Below are 16,824 nucleotides of genomic sequence, written 5' to 3'. Positions count from 1 at the left end.
TGCTGTTTCTTCTCCCAAATATTCACACAACTCATTCCATCCCAATGAGTTATTTACCCCCAATTTATAGTAAGTAATATATTTTGTTACTTTAATTTCCAGCTATTATCTTATGAAACCTGTGGATTTATAGTTTAAGAAAAATGAGCGTTGAGCAATTATCCAACTGATTTTGAAGGAATTACAAACTTTAGAAAATGTGTTTCAAGTTTAAATGGTATGAGTGAGATACCAGTGTAGTTGAGGTATCACATTTTTGTCCACTCAACTTCTCTTTGACAACAGTGTCATAGAAAGATATCGCAAGTGTAAAGGTTTCCAAGCCATATATAAGAGGTCATGTAACTCATCCTCTGTGGACTAGAGAAGCTTGCTGTGTGCACAAGGAAAGAACACCTGCTTTGGAGTTAGTAACTTGTATTCCAACCACAACTTCACAAATCATTACTTAACCTCTCCAAGCTACAGTTTCCTCAACTAAAAATGAAGATAGTTATATTGACCCTGAGGAATTACATTAGATGATATGTATTTCAATTATGCAAAAAAAAAAAATGCTTGGAGCACAGTAGTTAGGTGCATCTAAAAAGAAGGTAACAATTATTGTTATCATATCCCTACACAAAGCAGACATACCTGCTAAAACCTTTAGAACAGAAAAAGTCTTTCTTTGAATACTTAAAAATTGGGACTCCCCAGATAAGACCTCTTTTTTTAGGAAATTCTGACTGCTAAAAAGACCATTCTTAACTTTGTCAAAATGCTTCAGGTAGCATTTTCCTTTTGTACCACTCTTTTAAGGTAATTCTGAATTCATCCAATAATTATTCCCAGGCAATTCTAAAGACCAGTTGACATTCTACATGCCCATTTATTTTCAAATCTCTATGAAATTAAAATTCTCCTGAGTGAAGATGCCACTATGGCTTTATATTTAATCTCTAAAAAAATCATCAGAGTCAGATCAAAGACTCTGGAATTTACTAGAATATTTATTGAGCCTGATAGATGATAGATAGATAGATAGATAGATAGACAGATAGATAGATAGATAGATAGATAGATAGATAGATAGATAGACGGACACAGCAGGCACTATGAAAACTGCTATATATTTTTACAGATATAATCCTACATGGTATATAATGCTCAGATAAATTAAGCAATATGAGCAGGGTCATGGATTCCAATACCCAGGATTAAGGGAATTAATGTTCAGTTTTATCTGACTCCAAAGACCAGACTTCTTATATACATGGAAAAGAATATGACAGACACTTACCTTCTAATTCAAGAAATGTTCCTTTCCTTTCTTATACATACTTTTGTTTTTCCCACATAGATATTGTTCTGGAGGCCTTAATAATCAGACAATTTCTTTAATTTTGCAATTTATTATAAATGTAGGAACAGTTACAGTAAATGTTATGTTACTAAACTATTCTTGTTAGGTAAATTTGCCACCATCTATAAATTGTCTAATTCAATAAAGTTCTAAGTAACTTGGTTCTTCCAAAATCTGCTTTTGACACAAGGAGGGAATTCAGCATTGGAGTAAATATTGATAATTTTATTTCTCTCTAGAGCAAAATAAGTCAGTTTTATCAGAAGTTCCCCCAATATATCCAGGCTCTATATCAAGGTCCAACTGTTATGAACCCATGGGGTCAAGTTAAGAGAAGTGCTGAACCCTTTATTACCACCGTGGTGAGTGCTGCTTTCTTATTTGTTGTTTGTTTGTTTGTTTGTTTTTCTTTTTGGTGAGGGATGAGTTCGGGATAAATATATGTAAAATAGCTAGAGACAAAATGTCCCAACGAGTTTTAACTGAGAAAGCAGAACAAATGTGAATAAAATCTTGTAGTCCAGAAATTAAATAGCAAAGAAAAAATAGCCTAAGTGTAGTAACAAATAACAATAGTAACCATAGTGACAAATAAGAAATTTAATTTGAATTGTTCTAAGTGTATGTTCCTACATCATTTTGCTTGGCTCCTCAAACAAGTCTCTTATATATGAGGGGATAGTAATCATTAATTTCATGTAACAAAAATATTGTATTGTTAAGAAAATACAAGAAAGTGAAGTAACTTGCCCAAGTTCCAAGTACTCTCTACCATTTTGTTTCATAAAACAGTCTGTCTTAAGGAACTTTTTCTCATATGAGGAATAAATAACGAAAGTTTTCTTGCCCCTTTTTTTGGTTACAGAGCAGACAGCGGCTCTCTACCAATGAGGTAAGGCATTTTCCTACAAAGTCAATACCTTGGTAACTAGCAAGATATTATACACTTATTATACACTGTACTAGACAGTCTTTGATGTAGTTTTTAAGCAATAAATCTAGATTTACATAATATAGGAAAATCGGATCTTCAGATCTCTAAGAAAAATCTGGGGAAGGCAGAACAAAAATGTACACATCCAAGGATACAAAGATTAGATCTGTGCTAGTAGACCTTGTCAAAAATGTTAACACTACTTCTTTTTTAAAGATCACCATTAATATTGCTATCACACCAGAAGACATGGTGTAGACCTTAGATTTTATAAACAGAGTGGGAGGAATCCAATGTATCATTCTGAAATAAGAACTCTAATTCATCCAGATCCATACAAAGTGCTGTTATCCAAACGTCTTCCTCATATCACACATGATTAAATATATTTTCACGTCATACAAGAAAGTGCCTAGTTTTATTCCTACTTAATAATGAATTAAAAAGTTCAGAAAAGAGAAATAACAATTTTACAAGTAAGATTAAATGCATCATTTCAATTTTTTTAAAGGAATCTGCCAGCCCCTCTCAGGAAGTAAGCCAAAAACACTTATATTAAATATAGTTAAGAAATTACTTTTTAGTTTGTTATGGTTATAAAGCAAATATTACTTATTTTGCATAAATATAAGCAGGAAACAATGTGGCTATGCATCCAGTCAGATAAAATGTATTTATATATTTATTGGTTCATTGATGAGATATGTCATCCATCACTCACTTAAGAAATATGTATTTAGCAAGTATTATGTCTTTTCATGATCTTAGATCTTTGGGATACAACAGTGAGTTAAAACACAATAAAAATAAAATTAATTATTCTTCTTTATAAAAGAGGGGTTTTCTGCATATATTCAAGATGAAATTATGTATAACCAATACAGTGAGAATAAAATGTCTAATTATTTTTTTAATTTTTTTAAGGAAAATCCAAAGAAGACTGTTGATATGGTATGGTATTATTTCTATATGAAGCTCTATTTAATTCATATTTTCAAAAATTAATATGAATAATTAGGTCTATCTGAAATGTTCTGCTTTTAATAAAATAGAGTTATATTTGTAAGTTACTTTAAAATATAATTTCTCTTCACCTTTTAATTTGTTTCTCTCAATTGCCCTGAATTCTTTCAATTAATCCTTCCATGTAAACCAGACTTTCCACATAAGTTTTATATAGTTCCACTGCCTCTTTCTTTTTTGTAATCAAACTTTTACTATTTTTTGAACTGGAAATTTTACTTTTTCTTTTTTAACTGTCATACTAATATCCTTTTTGTAATATGAGAAAGATCTTTAATTCCACAAATATCAAAAATATACTGCTAAGGATTCAATTATCCTGGTCCCCAGATTTTGACTACTTTTTTTTATTTCTCAAGGAATCTTCTAGTAGCTCATATAGTGAGGAGAATGGTACTTTTAATATAAAACAATTAGTTTATTGGGAAATACTGTACTTTTCTGCTGTTAATTATTTTAAGTAAATTAAGTATTGATAATTTTTTAACAGAGCCACATCAAAATAGCCAGTAGACATAAAGAAAAACACGTGTAAGAAATATACACAGAGTCATTTTAGAGGTCTGAAATGAAGTAGATACATAGCTAAGCATAGCTGTTTTACCCCATGCTTTTGATAATGTTCAGCTGGACTCTGGTGCATTGGTAATAGGAATTTTTAAAATAAGCCAAAGCCAAATCAACATCCTGTCAATTGCCTTCACCATAGTTCTACCCTGAGTCTCTCTCGCTGTTTCAAGTGTTGAATACTGGATTGGGTTATGAGTTGTGTAAATCACAGGTACAAGAACACTTGCTGTGTTACAATGAGCCAAGTGTGTAAGCACAATGGGAAAACTTCCTGGGAGAGGATAAAGCATGGATTGTGGCCCACAGTTTTGTGGCCTGAGGCATAGCCGAACGTCTTCATCCTCAATGAAGGAGGGAGCATGTTTTACCCTTTCTCTCAAATTGGGGGTACCCGGGCACTAAAAAAAAGAAAACAATGGTCTTCCCAGAAAGGGCATGCAGGCTCTGCCACATACCTCAACAGCCTGATTGGTTTTAGTTTTTCTCCTTTCTCTCTCTCTCTCTCTCCCCACCTTTGCATTTGCATATACTCCATGAGAATTTGACATTATATGAACAATATAGGTAAATGGAAAATTCAAAACATATTTTCAGTCAAATATCATATGAACACAGAGAATGCTCTGATAATGAATATTTAAACTCATTAAATCCATAATAAATTCCTATAAAGTAGTACTTTGTTTTTTGGTAACAGTGGTTTGGCCTTGAATTATTAAAATAATTAGCTCTAGTTCTCTATTATAATGATATAGACAAAATTACTCGTGGGCTATCTAAGTAAAGTTGATCCTCATTTTCTTTCCCTAAGGAATCAACGGAAGTACTCACTAAGGTAAGTAATTTCCGTTCAAACAAAATTAATTACATATTATCCCATATTTTCTTTTGTATTTATCACAGTTTATTTTTATTATTAACAGAAAACTGCATTGACTGAAGAAGGAAAGAATCGCCTAAAATTTCTGGTAAATTTTCCATGCAAACCTTTGTAGCGCAACCAGTCTCAGCTTGGACACTGCTGAACTGCGATCCTCTCAAAACAAACAAACAAACAAAACCCCGCTATTTTTAATAAAGTCTAATTTCTATAAAAATCTTCCCTATACTTTGTCAAAACTAATACAAAAACACTCTCTCATTGTACTAACTGGATCATTGCCATGTATCCACCCAATCATTATTCCCCAGTTATTCTAAAAACCCATTGATTTTTCATTTTGTAAAAACAGGAAGTTATCCTGAAGGCAGATGCCACTGTGTTTAATTCCAATTTTAATCTCTATAATAATCTCTAGTTGGACCCATGTAGATGGTTCAAAATACAACACAGAGGAGAGGGATATTTATTAATAGGTGACAGGCACTATATCAAGTGCTCTCTCTATATTAATTCATTTATTTCTACAAAGTAAGTGACACTCAGAGATTAACAATTGACTCAGTGCCACAGATTCTTCTAAGATAAATCACACATTCTATATGACTCTAAGGACAAGGGTGTTTCCACCAGACATGGAAAAGAAGTCACAATCTGAGACACTTATTTAATAAATTAAGAAATTATCCCCTTGCCTTCTTACACACACCAATTTTTTCTTTTCTCTCTCTTTTTTTTTTTTTTTCTGCTTAAGTATTTTGGCATTCGGGTCTGAAATAACCAAAGAATATTCTTAATCCTACAGTTTATTTTATGAATGCAAACATAGAGTTAATTTTATATGAATAAGCTCTCCTTTGCTTAAGTCTGTTTGGTATCATTTGGAATTTATCCAAATAAATAAAGCTTTAGTTTATTTGGTTATGTCCAAGTGTGCTCTGACACACTGGATAACGGAAAAATTATATTTTTTTCTAGGACAAAATCAACCAATATTATCAGAAATTAACCTGGCCCCAGTATCTCAAGACTATTTCTCAGTATCAGAAAACTACGAAGCCATGGAGTCACTTTAAGACAAATGTTATCTCCTATCTGGTGAGTTCTCCCTTTTATTTTTAATTTTAAAAAACGAGTTATCTTTTATAGTAAAAATAAGATAGGGAAATTAAATTCCAACAAGCTCTCAAGTAGAAGCTGAAACAAAATTAAGTAAAAATTCTAGGCTGGAAATTAAATTAAATTAATCATATAGTACAAATATAGTTACAATAAGCAGAAGTAATTATAATGATAAGTTGTGTTTGCATTGGATTTAAATTTCTTAAGTGTTTGCTTATAATATTTCAGTTTATTCCTATAGCAATTTTTCAAGGTGGGTCAGCATAGAGAATATGACTTCTATTTCACAAAAGTATCTGAAATTCCAAAAAGTAGCCTGACAAAGCTCTAATTAACATTGCTCCTTTATTTCATTTTTTTTTTAAATGTGACTTAGGAAACTTTTTTAACATTAGGAATAAGTGGGAGAGCAGGAAATTGCACCCTGCTCAGAGAACTGTCAGAACTGTCAGAACTGACAGTTTAACATTAAAATATAGGATTGGAATCAGAAGCCCTGACATAAATAATCTTTTGACTTTGGTCAAGTCACTTCATTTTTTTCAGGATTTTTAAAATATGATTTAATTTATTAGATATACATGTAGCATTTAAAGATATCTGCCCCATGATTAGAGAAAATAAGAATTTAGCATCTGTAGTTTGAATATGAGATGCCAAAATGATGCTCTAAATATTTCCATGGAGTGGTAAATATTCTTTTTGCTTTTTATTATAAGCACATAGCTAAGATATATTATTTCTTTCTCTTTTAAAGAGATACCTTTAAGATTCTTGAATTAACTGCTTCCACTTGATTATGGTAAGTATCTCTAGGCTTATAGTTTAAACAATAAATAGTATTTTTGTATGAAGAATGCATAATGTTAATAGAGTTTCAACTTTAATTAAGTCATACTTGGTTTATGAAATATTTTAAATTTTGCTTATATCTTTTTGATTCACAAATGTAAGTGATCTGTGTATTTGCATGCATTTTATAAATATTTTGAAAATAAATTATAGGAAAGTTTCTCTATAGCTGATAAGACATTCAGCCAGAAGCAACAGCTCTCAGTGGAAATTGTCACAAGCATAATGGTCACAGGGATGTTAACTTATAACGTTCGAGATCAGACTCAGAATTTCAGTTTGGTGGAAGAGAGTTTTCCTACACAAGCTAGTTTAAAACAAATTCTCTGCATTATTTTCTCTGGAAAAATCACCACTGTTTTAAATACACAAAACCTACTTTTCTTAGTGGCTCTCTTTGACATTTTAACCATTGCTTTAAAGCCATGATGAAGGTCCAAGGAAACGAATATACATCAGTGTTGCTTTTTTATGCAGTCAACTTTTCTTTTTATTACATTGCCCTTGCAGTATATAGGTCATCTCTAGTATTGGAATTCTGTCTCACTCAAGTTATCTTCTTGTTCCTTTTATATGTCCTGAAATGAGACAAAGTAGGTTTCAGAGAAATGAGTAATAACTGTGGTAGTAATTTATTGAGGTCTTACAATGCTAGTCACAATTCTAAGCCCTTTGACTATATTAACAAATTTCATATTCACAAAAAATCGAGGAGGTGGTTAATATTATCAGCCAATTTGAGATAAGGAAACTGAGGCCCATGGAAGTTAAAAAACTTGTTCATAATCACCCTGCAAAAGTGGAAGAGCCAAGACTCTAACATAGATTTCCAGCTCTAGGACTCCAACACACCACTATTGATGCCAAACGACATCTAAAGTCCAGCTAGGGGATTTTTTGGCTTTAAGTACATTGTCACAAACATGATTTGCTTTGTCATGTCATTTTGGCTCTCCAAATGATGAAAAGGGATCAGACAACTTCAAAAAATGATTTTATGTGCGAAAAATAATAACTATTATGAATAAGAGCTGAAATCACAGCTGTATTTTATAAATCGCAATATTTCCATTGCTATAGTTATTTATACATTTATTTTACACTTTTAAAAAGCTGATCATGTGTTCTATACTGTGAGAGACATGAGGGAGAGAGAAATAAGCTACCAAACTTATCCTCATTAAGCTCTATTCTAGACAAAGATATGGGAATGCCAATACGGGGTGCCAGATGCTAAATTAGAGGCATGAGAAGTAGCTGGTAGTATAAAAAGGTCGTGATGCATCAGACTTAAGTCATAAACTAAGTATTTCAGTTAATTAGAACTAGACTAAGCAAAGCAATGGCAGAGAAAAAAAGTCAAAAGGTATCAAATTGGCAGAAAAATTACAAAAGAAATAGAGAAACCAAAAAATGCACTATAGATTTTAAAGATTTTAATAATTTAAAGCAATTTCTTAAAGTATCAACCCAAGGTCATTTTGCATAATGATTTTTTTTCCTAAAACCTAGATTTCAATTAGATAAAAGCTTTTTAAATGTAGAAAGCATTTTATGTCTAATAAACTATTTAGAAAATAAGAATAAATTTTCCTTCAAAATTGGCTGGAAATGTAAATAATTACCACTTAATGAATACATATAAATATTACTTTTATATGCTGGATTGAAGAACCTGGATATCAGTTTTCACTCATTCATTAAGTTGTTCCACAAATAGTTATTAAAGCCCCTTACTATGGGGCTTCTCTGGTGGTGCAGTGGTTGAGAGTCTGCCTGCCGATGAACGGGACATGGGTTCGTGCCCCGGTCCGGGAAGATCCCACATGCCGCGGAGCGGCTAGGCCCGAGAGCCATGGCCGCTGAGCCTGCGCATCTGGAGCCTGTGCTCCGCAACGGGAGAGGCCACAACAGTGAGAGGCCCGCGTACTGCAAAAAAACAAAACAAAAACAAAAACAAAAAAAGAAACAAACAAACAAACAAACAAAAACCTTACTATGTGCTAGGTATCATGTTGGGCACTAAAAAATATTAAATAATAATCATTATAAATAACAACATTCTGCTAGAATAGGATGGATGGGTATGTGTGTGTTCTGTATACAAGCATACATTGTTTCTTGAATGTAAATCTAATAGATAATATAGTATTATCTTTTTTTCTTTTTAGGCTTGACTGGAAAATCTATCTTCTACATTTTCTTATCTACCACATTACTTCATACTACCAACATGTTTGGAGAGGCCCACTAATAAGACAGAAATGTTGAGGGAAAGGAAGACTGTGCAGAATATTTCCTGAATTATTTATATTCTCCCTGTTACTTCATGTTGAATATACTGGGTTTGTATGGTGGTTTCATAAAACTTAGCTGATGATTATTTAAAATGCTTTCCCTACTCTTTCTGAGTTGCAAAACTACATTTCTTTTCCTCTGAAAATAAAATTTCAAGTGCATTCTTTGGTGTGTAATCATCATTTCCATTGTTTATACTGGCCCACTAGGCTATTGATGATAATATAAACAGTCCTTTAACAATCACTTTAAACCAGCTTGGCTAACACCAAAATAACTGTACACTTTCTGGGTAATGCAATTTTACTTCTCATAATGGATAACCTTGAACTCTACAAATTATATTCTCCAAACACAGCTAGGTTTATAGTACAACTCAACCATTGTTTTAACAATTTTTGATTTATTTGTGCTCATAATCTGCCACAGCATTAATCCCAAAACTTCATCAGAGTCCTCAATCCTCCTCTCCCAGGTCACATTGTCACACTAAAGTAGGGAGTCAGGCATTGAGAACATAAACCTTCCAAGGCCCCCCCATTAATGGTATCAACAAATGGAGGAACAGGAAAAGCAAATAAATGGATTCATGCATGGAATGTAAGGGAAAACTGTAAGGGGGTGACATGTCCAAGAAGACAAAGGGATAGGGAAAAATAAAGGAAAGTGGATTTAGGAGGAAGGGATAAAGATGAATATTATTTGAGCTTAGAAATTTGTGTTAAGCATCTGTTTATGATAGGAAGACATTGGAGGGGTTTTCACTGGGGAATGACATTATATGCTATGTACCTTTGGTGAAAGGATTTGAAAATTGGAGACTTTTTCTTTGACATGGTAGAATACTCCAATCCTTTAACCCTCTCATTGTATTCCATTCTATACAAGCCCTCTTAGGGTCACTTCTTATTCAAGCTGAACGCTGAAGGGTTTTTCAGAAGGAGGTAACATATGCCATATATTTTGAAAGGGTAAGAGGTAGAAGCTAAGAGAATTTTTCTTTGTCTTTGTAGAACACTCCATCCCTTAACACTCTGATTACATTCTATTCTCTCTAGTTCTTATTCGCCTTACTTCCTTTCTTGCACAGCTCAGAATTCACCCTTGATTTTTTAAAATATCATCTTGATAACTCATGTAACCCTTTGCACCTCTGCATTTAATCTTACTGGAAAACATCCAACCAGGAACTAAATTTCTATTGCCACTCCATGCAAGGAGCAGAGCACTAAAGTAAGTTTGTTTTTTAACATTTTTGGTCACCAAAGACTACTTATCAAACTTTGTCTTTTTGGCATTAGAGTTAGCTGCCTTCTTCAACACTCCCTAAACTTCCAATTATCTCACTGGAAAAAAAACATTTGCTTTTCTACTTTATTGACAAATATTGTGTCCATCAAGCCTAAACACTATCCACCTCCCTAGTATGACACTTCAATAACTTGATCTAACTCCGAACGTAACGTTAACTGTCTCCTTCAAGTCTCAAGGGATGTGGTGATCTTCCTCTAATTCAAAGCTAACAGCTCTTTTGGTGCTTTTTAAAATTTCCTCTGTAATCTATCCTTATCAATAATGTTCAGTGGAGCAAAGTAATAATGATGATTATCATATCTAAAACCAATTGAACAGCTATGTGTAGGGTAATTTATATATTTGTCTCAATTATCCTTACAATTATTAATATTACTCTTATATTTCTAATAGCTATTAATATTATACCTTGTAGATGAGGAAATTTTAGTAGAAAAAGAATAAGTTGCCCCCGGGGCATCATTCTATTTGGACCTGTTGATATTTACTTCCTGGTAATTCTTATAATGGTCTTTATCTAGCTACTTTTTATAGGTATTTTTCAGGACTTCTTTTCTTTTTCCTGCACAAACATTGATGTTCTCTAGGGCTCTGACCTCAGCCACTTCTTTTCAAATTCACCATATTTTTTCCTAAATGATCTTATCCACTTTAAACATTTTAATTGCCACATACAATCAGCTGATTAAAATCAACTCCTAATTTTCTAGATAACTTCAGCTCTAAATTTCTATCCCCCAATATTAGACAGACATACCTAACTGACTTCTGAAACTCTCTCTATATGGTTAGATTCCCAAATTAAAATATAAGCAATATTATGGGTAACGTGTAAGCAGAGCTTCACTTGAGTCCTCAGTGTTAAAACATTATCTGGTATTTGGATGAATTCCATATATTTCGGACCTAATATTTTATTACAGTAAATTAAACTGGAACATAGCATTTATCATAGCTCCTAAAATTTTATGCCATAGCACATGGTGAAAAAACCTTTAGGATCTGAAATGTTTCCCAGTAGGTGATACCAATCTCCCAGTGAATCTATAAAAAGAAAATCTCAATAAAGCACCCATAGAATGGCTACTTTTCAGCAATTTATTTCCTGGTAAGCCCTCCAAGACAAATTAATTGCAAAGTGTATCCCTAGGTAAGTAAATGAGGTGATTTCCACTTAAGGAAGTTTAGCCAGAAGCCAATTAGTTGTTGAAAGACATCTGCCAAAAAACATAGTTTGGGCTTTGATGTCATTTATGTTAGGTAATGCTGACAGTAGTTAAATAGCGGGGCCAGATTTTATGTGAATGGTCTTCCTAGTCAGACTAATAAAGCCATACATTCTTTTGTCACTCTCTAGAAGAGAAGTACAAAATATATTGTATGTTTTCTGAAAAAACCAATTTATTAATGTTCATAGGGTCAGTCAAAATGAAGTTTTTATTTTGGGCCTGCATTGTGTGTGTCACTTCTGCAAGGGTGAGTAAATGGACTTTTAAAATTACAGCAATAATATACCCATCAAGTAATTATAGACAGGGATTCGTGTTAATGATATAAATTATTATAGTGCTGATAATGATGCAGCAGAGAGATATGTTAATGGGCATGTGGTTTGCTGTGCCAAACTTTTCAAAAGAAATTTTTAAAAATCTGAAATAAAAAAGTTGTGTAATCTGAAAATGAATAAACAGCAAGGAGAAGAAATGAATTCAGAAATACAGTGGGTTGGAGAAAGAAAAAAATAAAGGGAACCAGAATTCCATGTAGATGATCTTCACTGGTTATGTCTTCAAATTATAGAAAACTGGATTAGGCTTCCTCTGGCAGTGAATTCCCACTGCTGGAGGTATTTATGTAGAGTCACAAGGAATACTTGATGGAGTTAAAGTAAATGGACATAATGACTACCAGTGTATTATAAATAGATGAGGCTCTAATGTAAGGAATAGCTGATGGAAAATTCTTAATCCTAGCCAACAAGTGAGCTAAATATCCTCTTTTGGTAAAAGAGAAAATTATGACATCTACTCCATAGGATGGCTTTGAAGATTAAATATGATAATTATGTAAAGTACTTAACAGAGTACCTAGGATATAGTAAGAGCTAAAGTGCTACTTGATATTATTAACTATTATTATCTGATTATTGACTGATACTACTAATTATCACCCTGTGCAAATTTCAAGATATTTTCCAATCTCCTAAAATCACCCGAATTAAACTCTAATTGTTAAAATAGTAAATGATGAGTTTCCTACACTATCTTGTCATTCTTATCTCATGCTCTGTTGTATAATCTGTGAGAAATTCATAAAAGATATTGAAACTTAACTGGAAAACAACTGGACATATGGTCCTTCTGCAACTGTTAAGAGGTGGCGACAAAACACATACATACACACAAACACACACACAAATGCAAACAAAACCTGAGAGGTAAAAGAGAACAGCAAAACAAGGTATATGAAAAAGACAATGATTTTTCAGATGGTAAAATTTATGTACATGTAGAAAATTACAAACCAAAATCTATCAGCCAACATAAAATTTCCTGAGACAATGGTCTATGTTAAAAACATATAATGATGATAACAATAATAAACAAATAATTTACACTAGTGATTTATATTTCAAGAAGAAATTAACTATATTAATAATACAGTTGTACAAATTCTTCAGTAATAAAATCTGGGTACAGATGTTTGCAAATGAATAACCATAGTGAATTAATTTTTTTCTTTTGTTTTAGAAGTGTTTCTACTTCATTGATGAGGTAAAACTTTTTTTCATCTGTGTATAAATGTATTTGTTTTTACCTTAAAGTATATTTTATATTTTAAAACTCTCTGAATTTTACAAGGCAATTTTGTGACAACTATTGCTGTTAAAATATTAATGCTATTAATCTCTTCTTATTTGATAGAAAAATATTTGTGGAGTATAAATATATTTGTGTTAAACATATTTACTGTAAGGTCTTTATTTCTTTTAAATGAGCAGAAGCATTAAGTAAGTTTACTCCCTTTAGAGTGTGATAAAATTTTTGCTATACCCAGGTTTCCTCCTTATGCCTCTATAAAATTTTATGACAATACTGTACTAAGTTTACTTCAGCAAACTAAGTGATTAATCTGGGAAGGCTTTGCCTGTATGAAAGATTAGAGCAGAAGAAAGCATGTCCTAGGAACTAAAAGCAGGAGGAGTATGTCCCAAAATGTTAAATGACTTCTGTGAAGCAAATAATCATAAATTATCACTACACAGGACACCAAAACATTCATCACTTGACTGATATTAGAATTTTTTTTACTTCTTTGTCATTTTTGCCTCAATTCTGATGACAGGAGCCTGCTAAGAAAATGATACCGGTATCTATCCACAAGCATGCAGTAGATAAACATGACAATCTAGCAAGGAAAAGCCAAGAGATATGATCTGGATGTGCACAGTTTGAACCAAATACCATTAGATATATGGAGAAGAAGTAGAGAGGTTTTGAAAATAATTTTTTAAATGAAAACAATATACTACTTTGAATTTCTTATAAGAGTTAAGATTTTAATCATACGAATCTAAGGTTCTCTGGTCACAGTATGAATCATTGACATTTGTCTCTGTGAACACTCTGGAACATCTATCACTTGTGTATTATGCCTCATACCTTCAGGTGAAAATATGATCCAGGAGGAAATACTTTATCTCAGTAATTCAGGAAACCAACCTAAAATTGGAAAGAATATGATACACAATATTAAATTTTAATGAAAAAGCTTGATAGCTGGGAAACAGTAACCCAGGCACAAGCAAAGAAACCTTGTCTGTTCTTTCCAATACCTAAGAGCTAGCATGTGGACAGCACAGAGGAGGCACTCATTTAAAAAAAGAAATCTTGAAAATCTATCAAGAAAAACAAAATATCCCAAAGCTACTGAGGAAAAATCTACATTCATTGAGAAGTTATATTGCAAAGCATTGTTTAGTCCCTAGGGATTTTGTGATAAACCTAAATGATGATCTAATGTAAATATCTGGTGTAAATAAGTCACTAGCCACAGAATTAATCAAAACATTTGGTTCCCTGTACATAAGTATTTGTAAATAGTTATGAACAAGAAAATTTAAAGAGAGTGTAGAAACACTGGAACCAGTAGGACATTAAAATTGGTCATTGCCGATCTGCTTTGTAATAAGGTATTTAGAATAACAGGACTGGGTCTACACAGTCTTGGAAAGCAAGGCAAACAACTATATTGCTTAAGAAAGAAAATTCCAGGTTACTCAGAGAGTTTTGGCAGTTATAGTCACTCTGAATGCCAGTAGAGATCTAAAGAAAGATTTTTCTCAGGGGCCTGAAACTTAAAACCAACTTTGTTTTCTTTGTTGTTTTAGAATTTTGTCTCATCCAGTGAAGAGGTAAAATATATCTATATTTGTTTATATTTTAAGAAATATAAATATATTTTAAGAAATATATTTTATATTAATAATTTTCTTTTTAAAATAGCATTTCTGTCTAATAACATTAAATAATTCAGTATTATTAAGTTTTTCCCTGAAAAGCTAAATAATTTCGTAACATGTTATCTTTTCTTGCTGTGATGGTCTCATTTAAAAATGCATCTATAAGGATGAGCATATTTATATTTACACATACTGTAATTTTTTATTCATATTGATATCCTGCCCAATTTCACTGCCACTTCATTAGGTAAATACTTTTAATTGAAAATTATGTAAATAAAGTTTTATATCATAGAAATGTATTGCTGATTAAAAAAAGGAAGTATTTTCCAACAAATATGAAAATTGGGTCTACGTTTATCAATAGTGCATGTTACTGACAGGTTAACTTGGAATACATGAAAAGAAAATAGCTCCATCAACCAGTTACCATTAAAATAAACATATGATAAGAAATATTAAATATGGCTTATTATATTTTAAATGATATTTATGTTATATAAATTTTCACTTTCTTGAATTATAATTGGGCTATGCAATGAATCAAATAATCTATAGTCTTAATATATAAACAAATACGTACCAAATTTGCTCAGAAAACTGACAAATTTATAGTAGGAAATAAAACTTCATGTGTGTGAGACTAAGAAATGTCTTAATTTTCTATAAATTCTTGCATAAGCTTGTGACCTTGGAGCTCACTGACAATTTTACATACATGTAATAGACAAAGCTAGAGAAACTAAAGGAAAATAAGGAGGTCCTTCTACCAAAAAATAATGTGAAATGTAATAGTAAATGCATTAGTAATATTTAGAATTTTCTCATTTAAAACACAAACACTATCGGGAAAATTAAATATGAAAAGCCCATAGTATATATTGTGAGATGATCATCACAATTAGTTAACATCCATCACCACGTATAGTTACACTTTTCTCTCGTGATGAAAACTTTTAAGATCTGCTCTCTTAGCAGCTGTTAAACACACAATACGGTATGGTTAACCATAGCCAATTATATCTCAATTGGAAAAAAAAAAAAAAGCCAGCAGTCATCATCCACATCCAGTCTGCTTTACTTCTTAATAACAATTTAAGATGCCTAGCGGGTTTCACTGGTGGCGCAGTGGTTGAGAGTCCACCTGCCGATGCAGGGGACGCGGGTTCGTGCCCCGGTCCTGGAGGATCCCACATGCCGCGGAGCGGCTGGGTCCGTGAGCCATGGCCGCTGAGCCTGCGCGTCCGGAGCCTGTGCTCCGCAACGGGAGGGGCCACAACAGTGAGAGGCCCACGTACCACAAAAAAAAAAAAAAAAAAATAGATGCCTAGCCTTGAAGGAGTAGAAGCTTTGAAGAAGGGTGGGAGGAATTCAGAAGGACAGCTAGAAAAGGTATAACTAAGTGAATACACCCCTGGGGGCACTTTAGAGACTCAGCGGGTCCTGAGGGCATCCAGCTAGGCATGCTGTGCAGATAAGGAGGCTTGGAAGGACTGATCCTATACTGTGCATCTTCTTTTCTTCTATTGTTGTCCTGGCCTAGCTGGCATATTGTGCAGTTTATAACACTCCAATTCACCGACACAAAATATTTCCTTCTACATTGAGGTTTATTCCATTTTCTTCAGAAATGATTAGTTCATATTTTGTAAGTGATGCAAGGACATTAGCCTTGAGAATGAGACTAAATTGGAATTCTTTAAAAAATAACCTTTACTCATTGTACATCATCACAGTCATAACATAAGTAATGTAGAGATAAGATAGAGGTAATAACTTTAACTGACTTCTTTGCTCTTGTTTAGGATTACAGCGGCAATCCTGGCAGTCATTACCCAGTTAACCCAACTCTGAATATTCCTTATCCCATACCAGACAGTGATTTCACTCCTCCTGTCTATCCTACAAGGAATAAGTTCCCCAATTACCCTGGGAATCCTGACCGTGATGCTGGGGTACCTCATATCCCTGGGTTCTCACTGCTCCTGGAGCCCCCCACCACCACATTCCTAGTTTTCCCATAC

At 32.9% G+C, this 16,824-nt stretch overlaps 1 protein-coding gene across 1 annotated transcript in view; it reads left to right on the top strand.

Moving 5' to 3' along the window:
- The window catches only part of LOC132488530 (alpha-S2-casein-like), a 35,249-nt gene that overhangs the window by 4,616 nt on the left and 13,809 nt on the right, over window positions 1–16,824 (top strand). Inside the window, exons 7-13 of the mRNA XM_060096812.1 lie at window positions 1,585–1,707; window positions 2,211–2,237; window positions 3,204–3,230; window positions 4,684–4,707; window positions 4,796–4,840; window positions 5,731–5,850; window positions 16,606–16,744. Of these exons, the coding sequence (XP_059952795.1) occupies window positions 1,585–1,707; window positions 2,211–2,237; window positions 3,204–3,230; window positions 4,684–4,707; window positions 4,796–4,840; window positions 5,731–5,850; window positions 16,606–16,744 (505 nt within the window). The remainder of the gene's footprint in view (window positions 1–1,584; window positions 1,708–2,210; window positions 2,238–3,203; window positions 3,231–4,683; window positions 4,708–4,795; window positions 4,841–5,730; window positions 5,851–16,605; window positions 16,745–16,824) is intronic.

Source organism: Mesoplodon densirostris, chromosome 1 (genome assembly GCF_025265405.1).
Source record: "Mesoplodon densirostris isolate mMesDen1 chromosome 1, mMesDen1 primary haplotype, whole genome shotgun sequence".
Classification (NCBI taxonomy): domain Eukaryota; kingdom Metazoa; phylum Chordata; class Mammalia; order Artiodactyla; family Ziphiidae; genus Mesoplodon; species Mesoplodon densirostris.
Note: the sequence above shows the minus strand (reverse complement) of the source record. Positions and strands in the feature narration are given on the sequence as shown.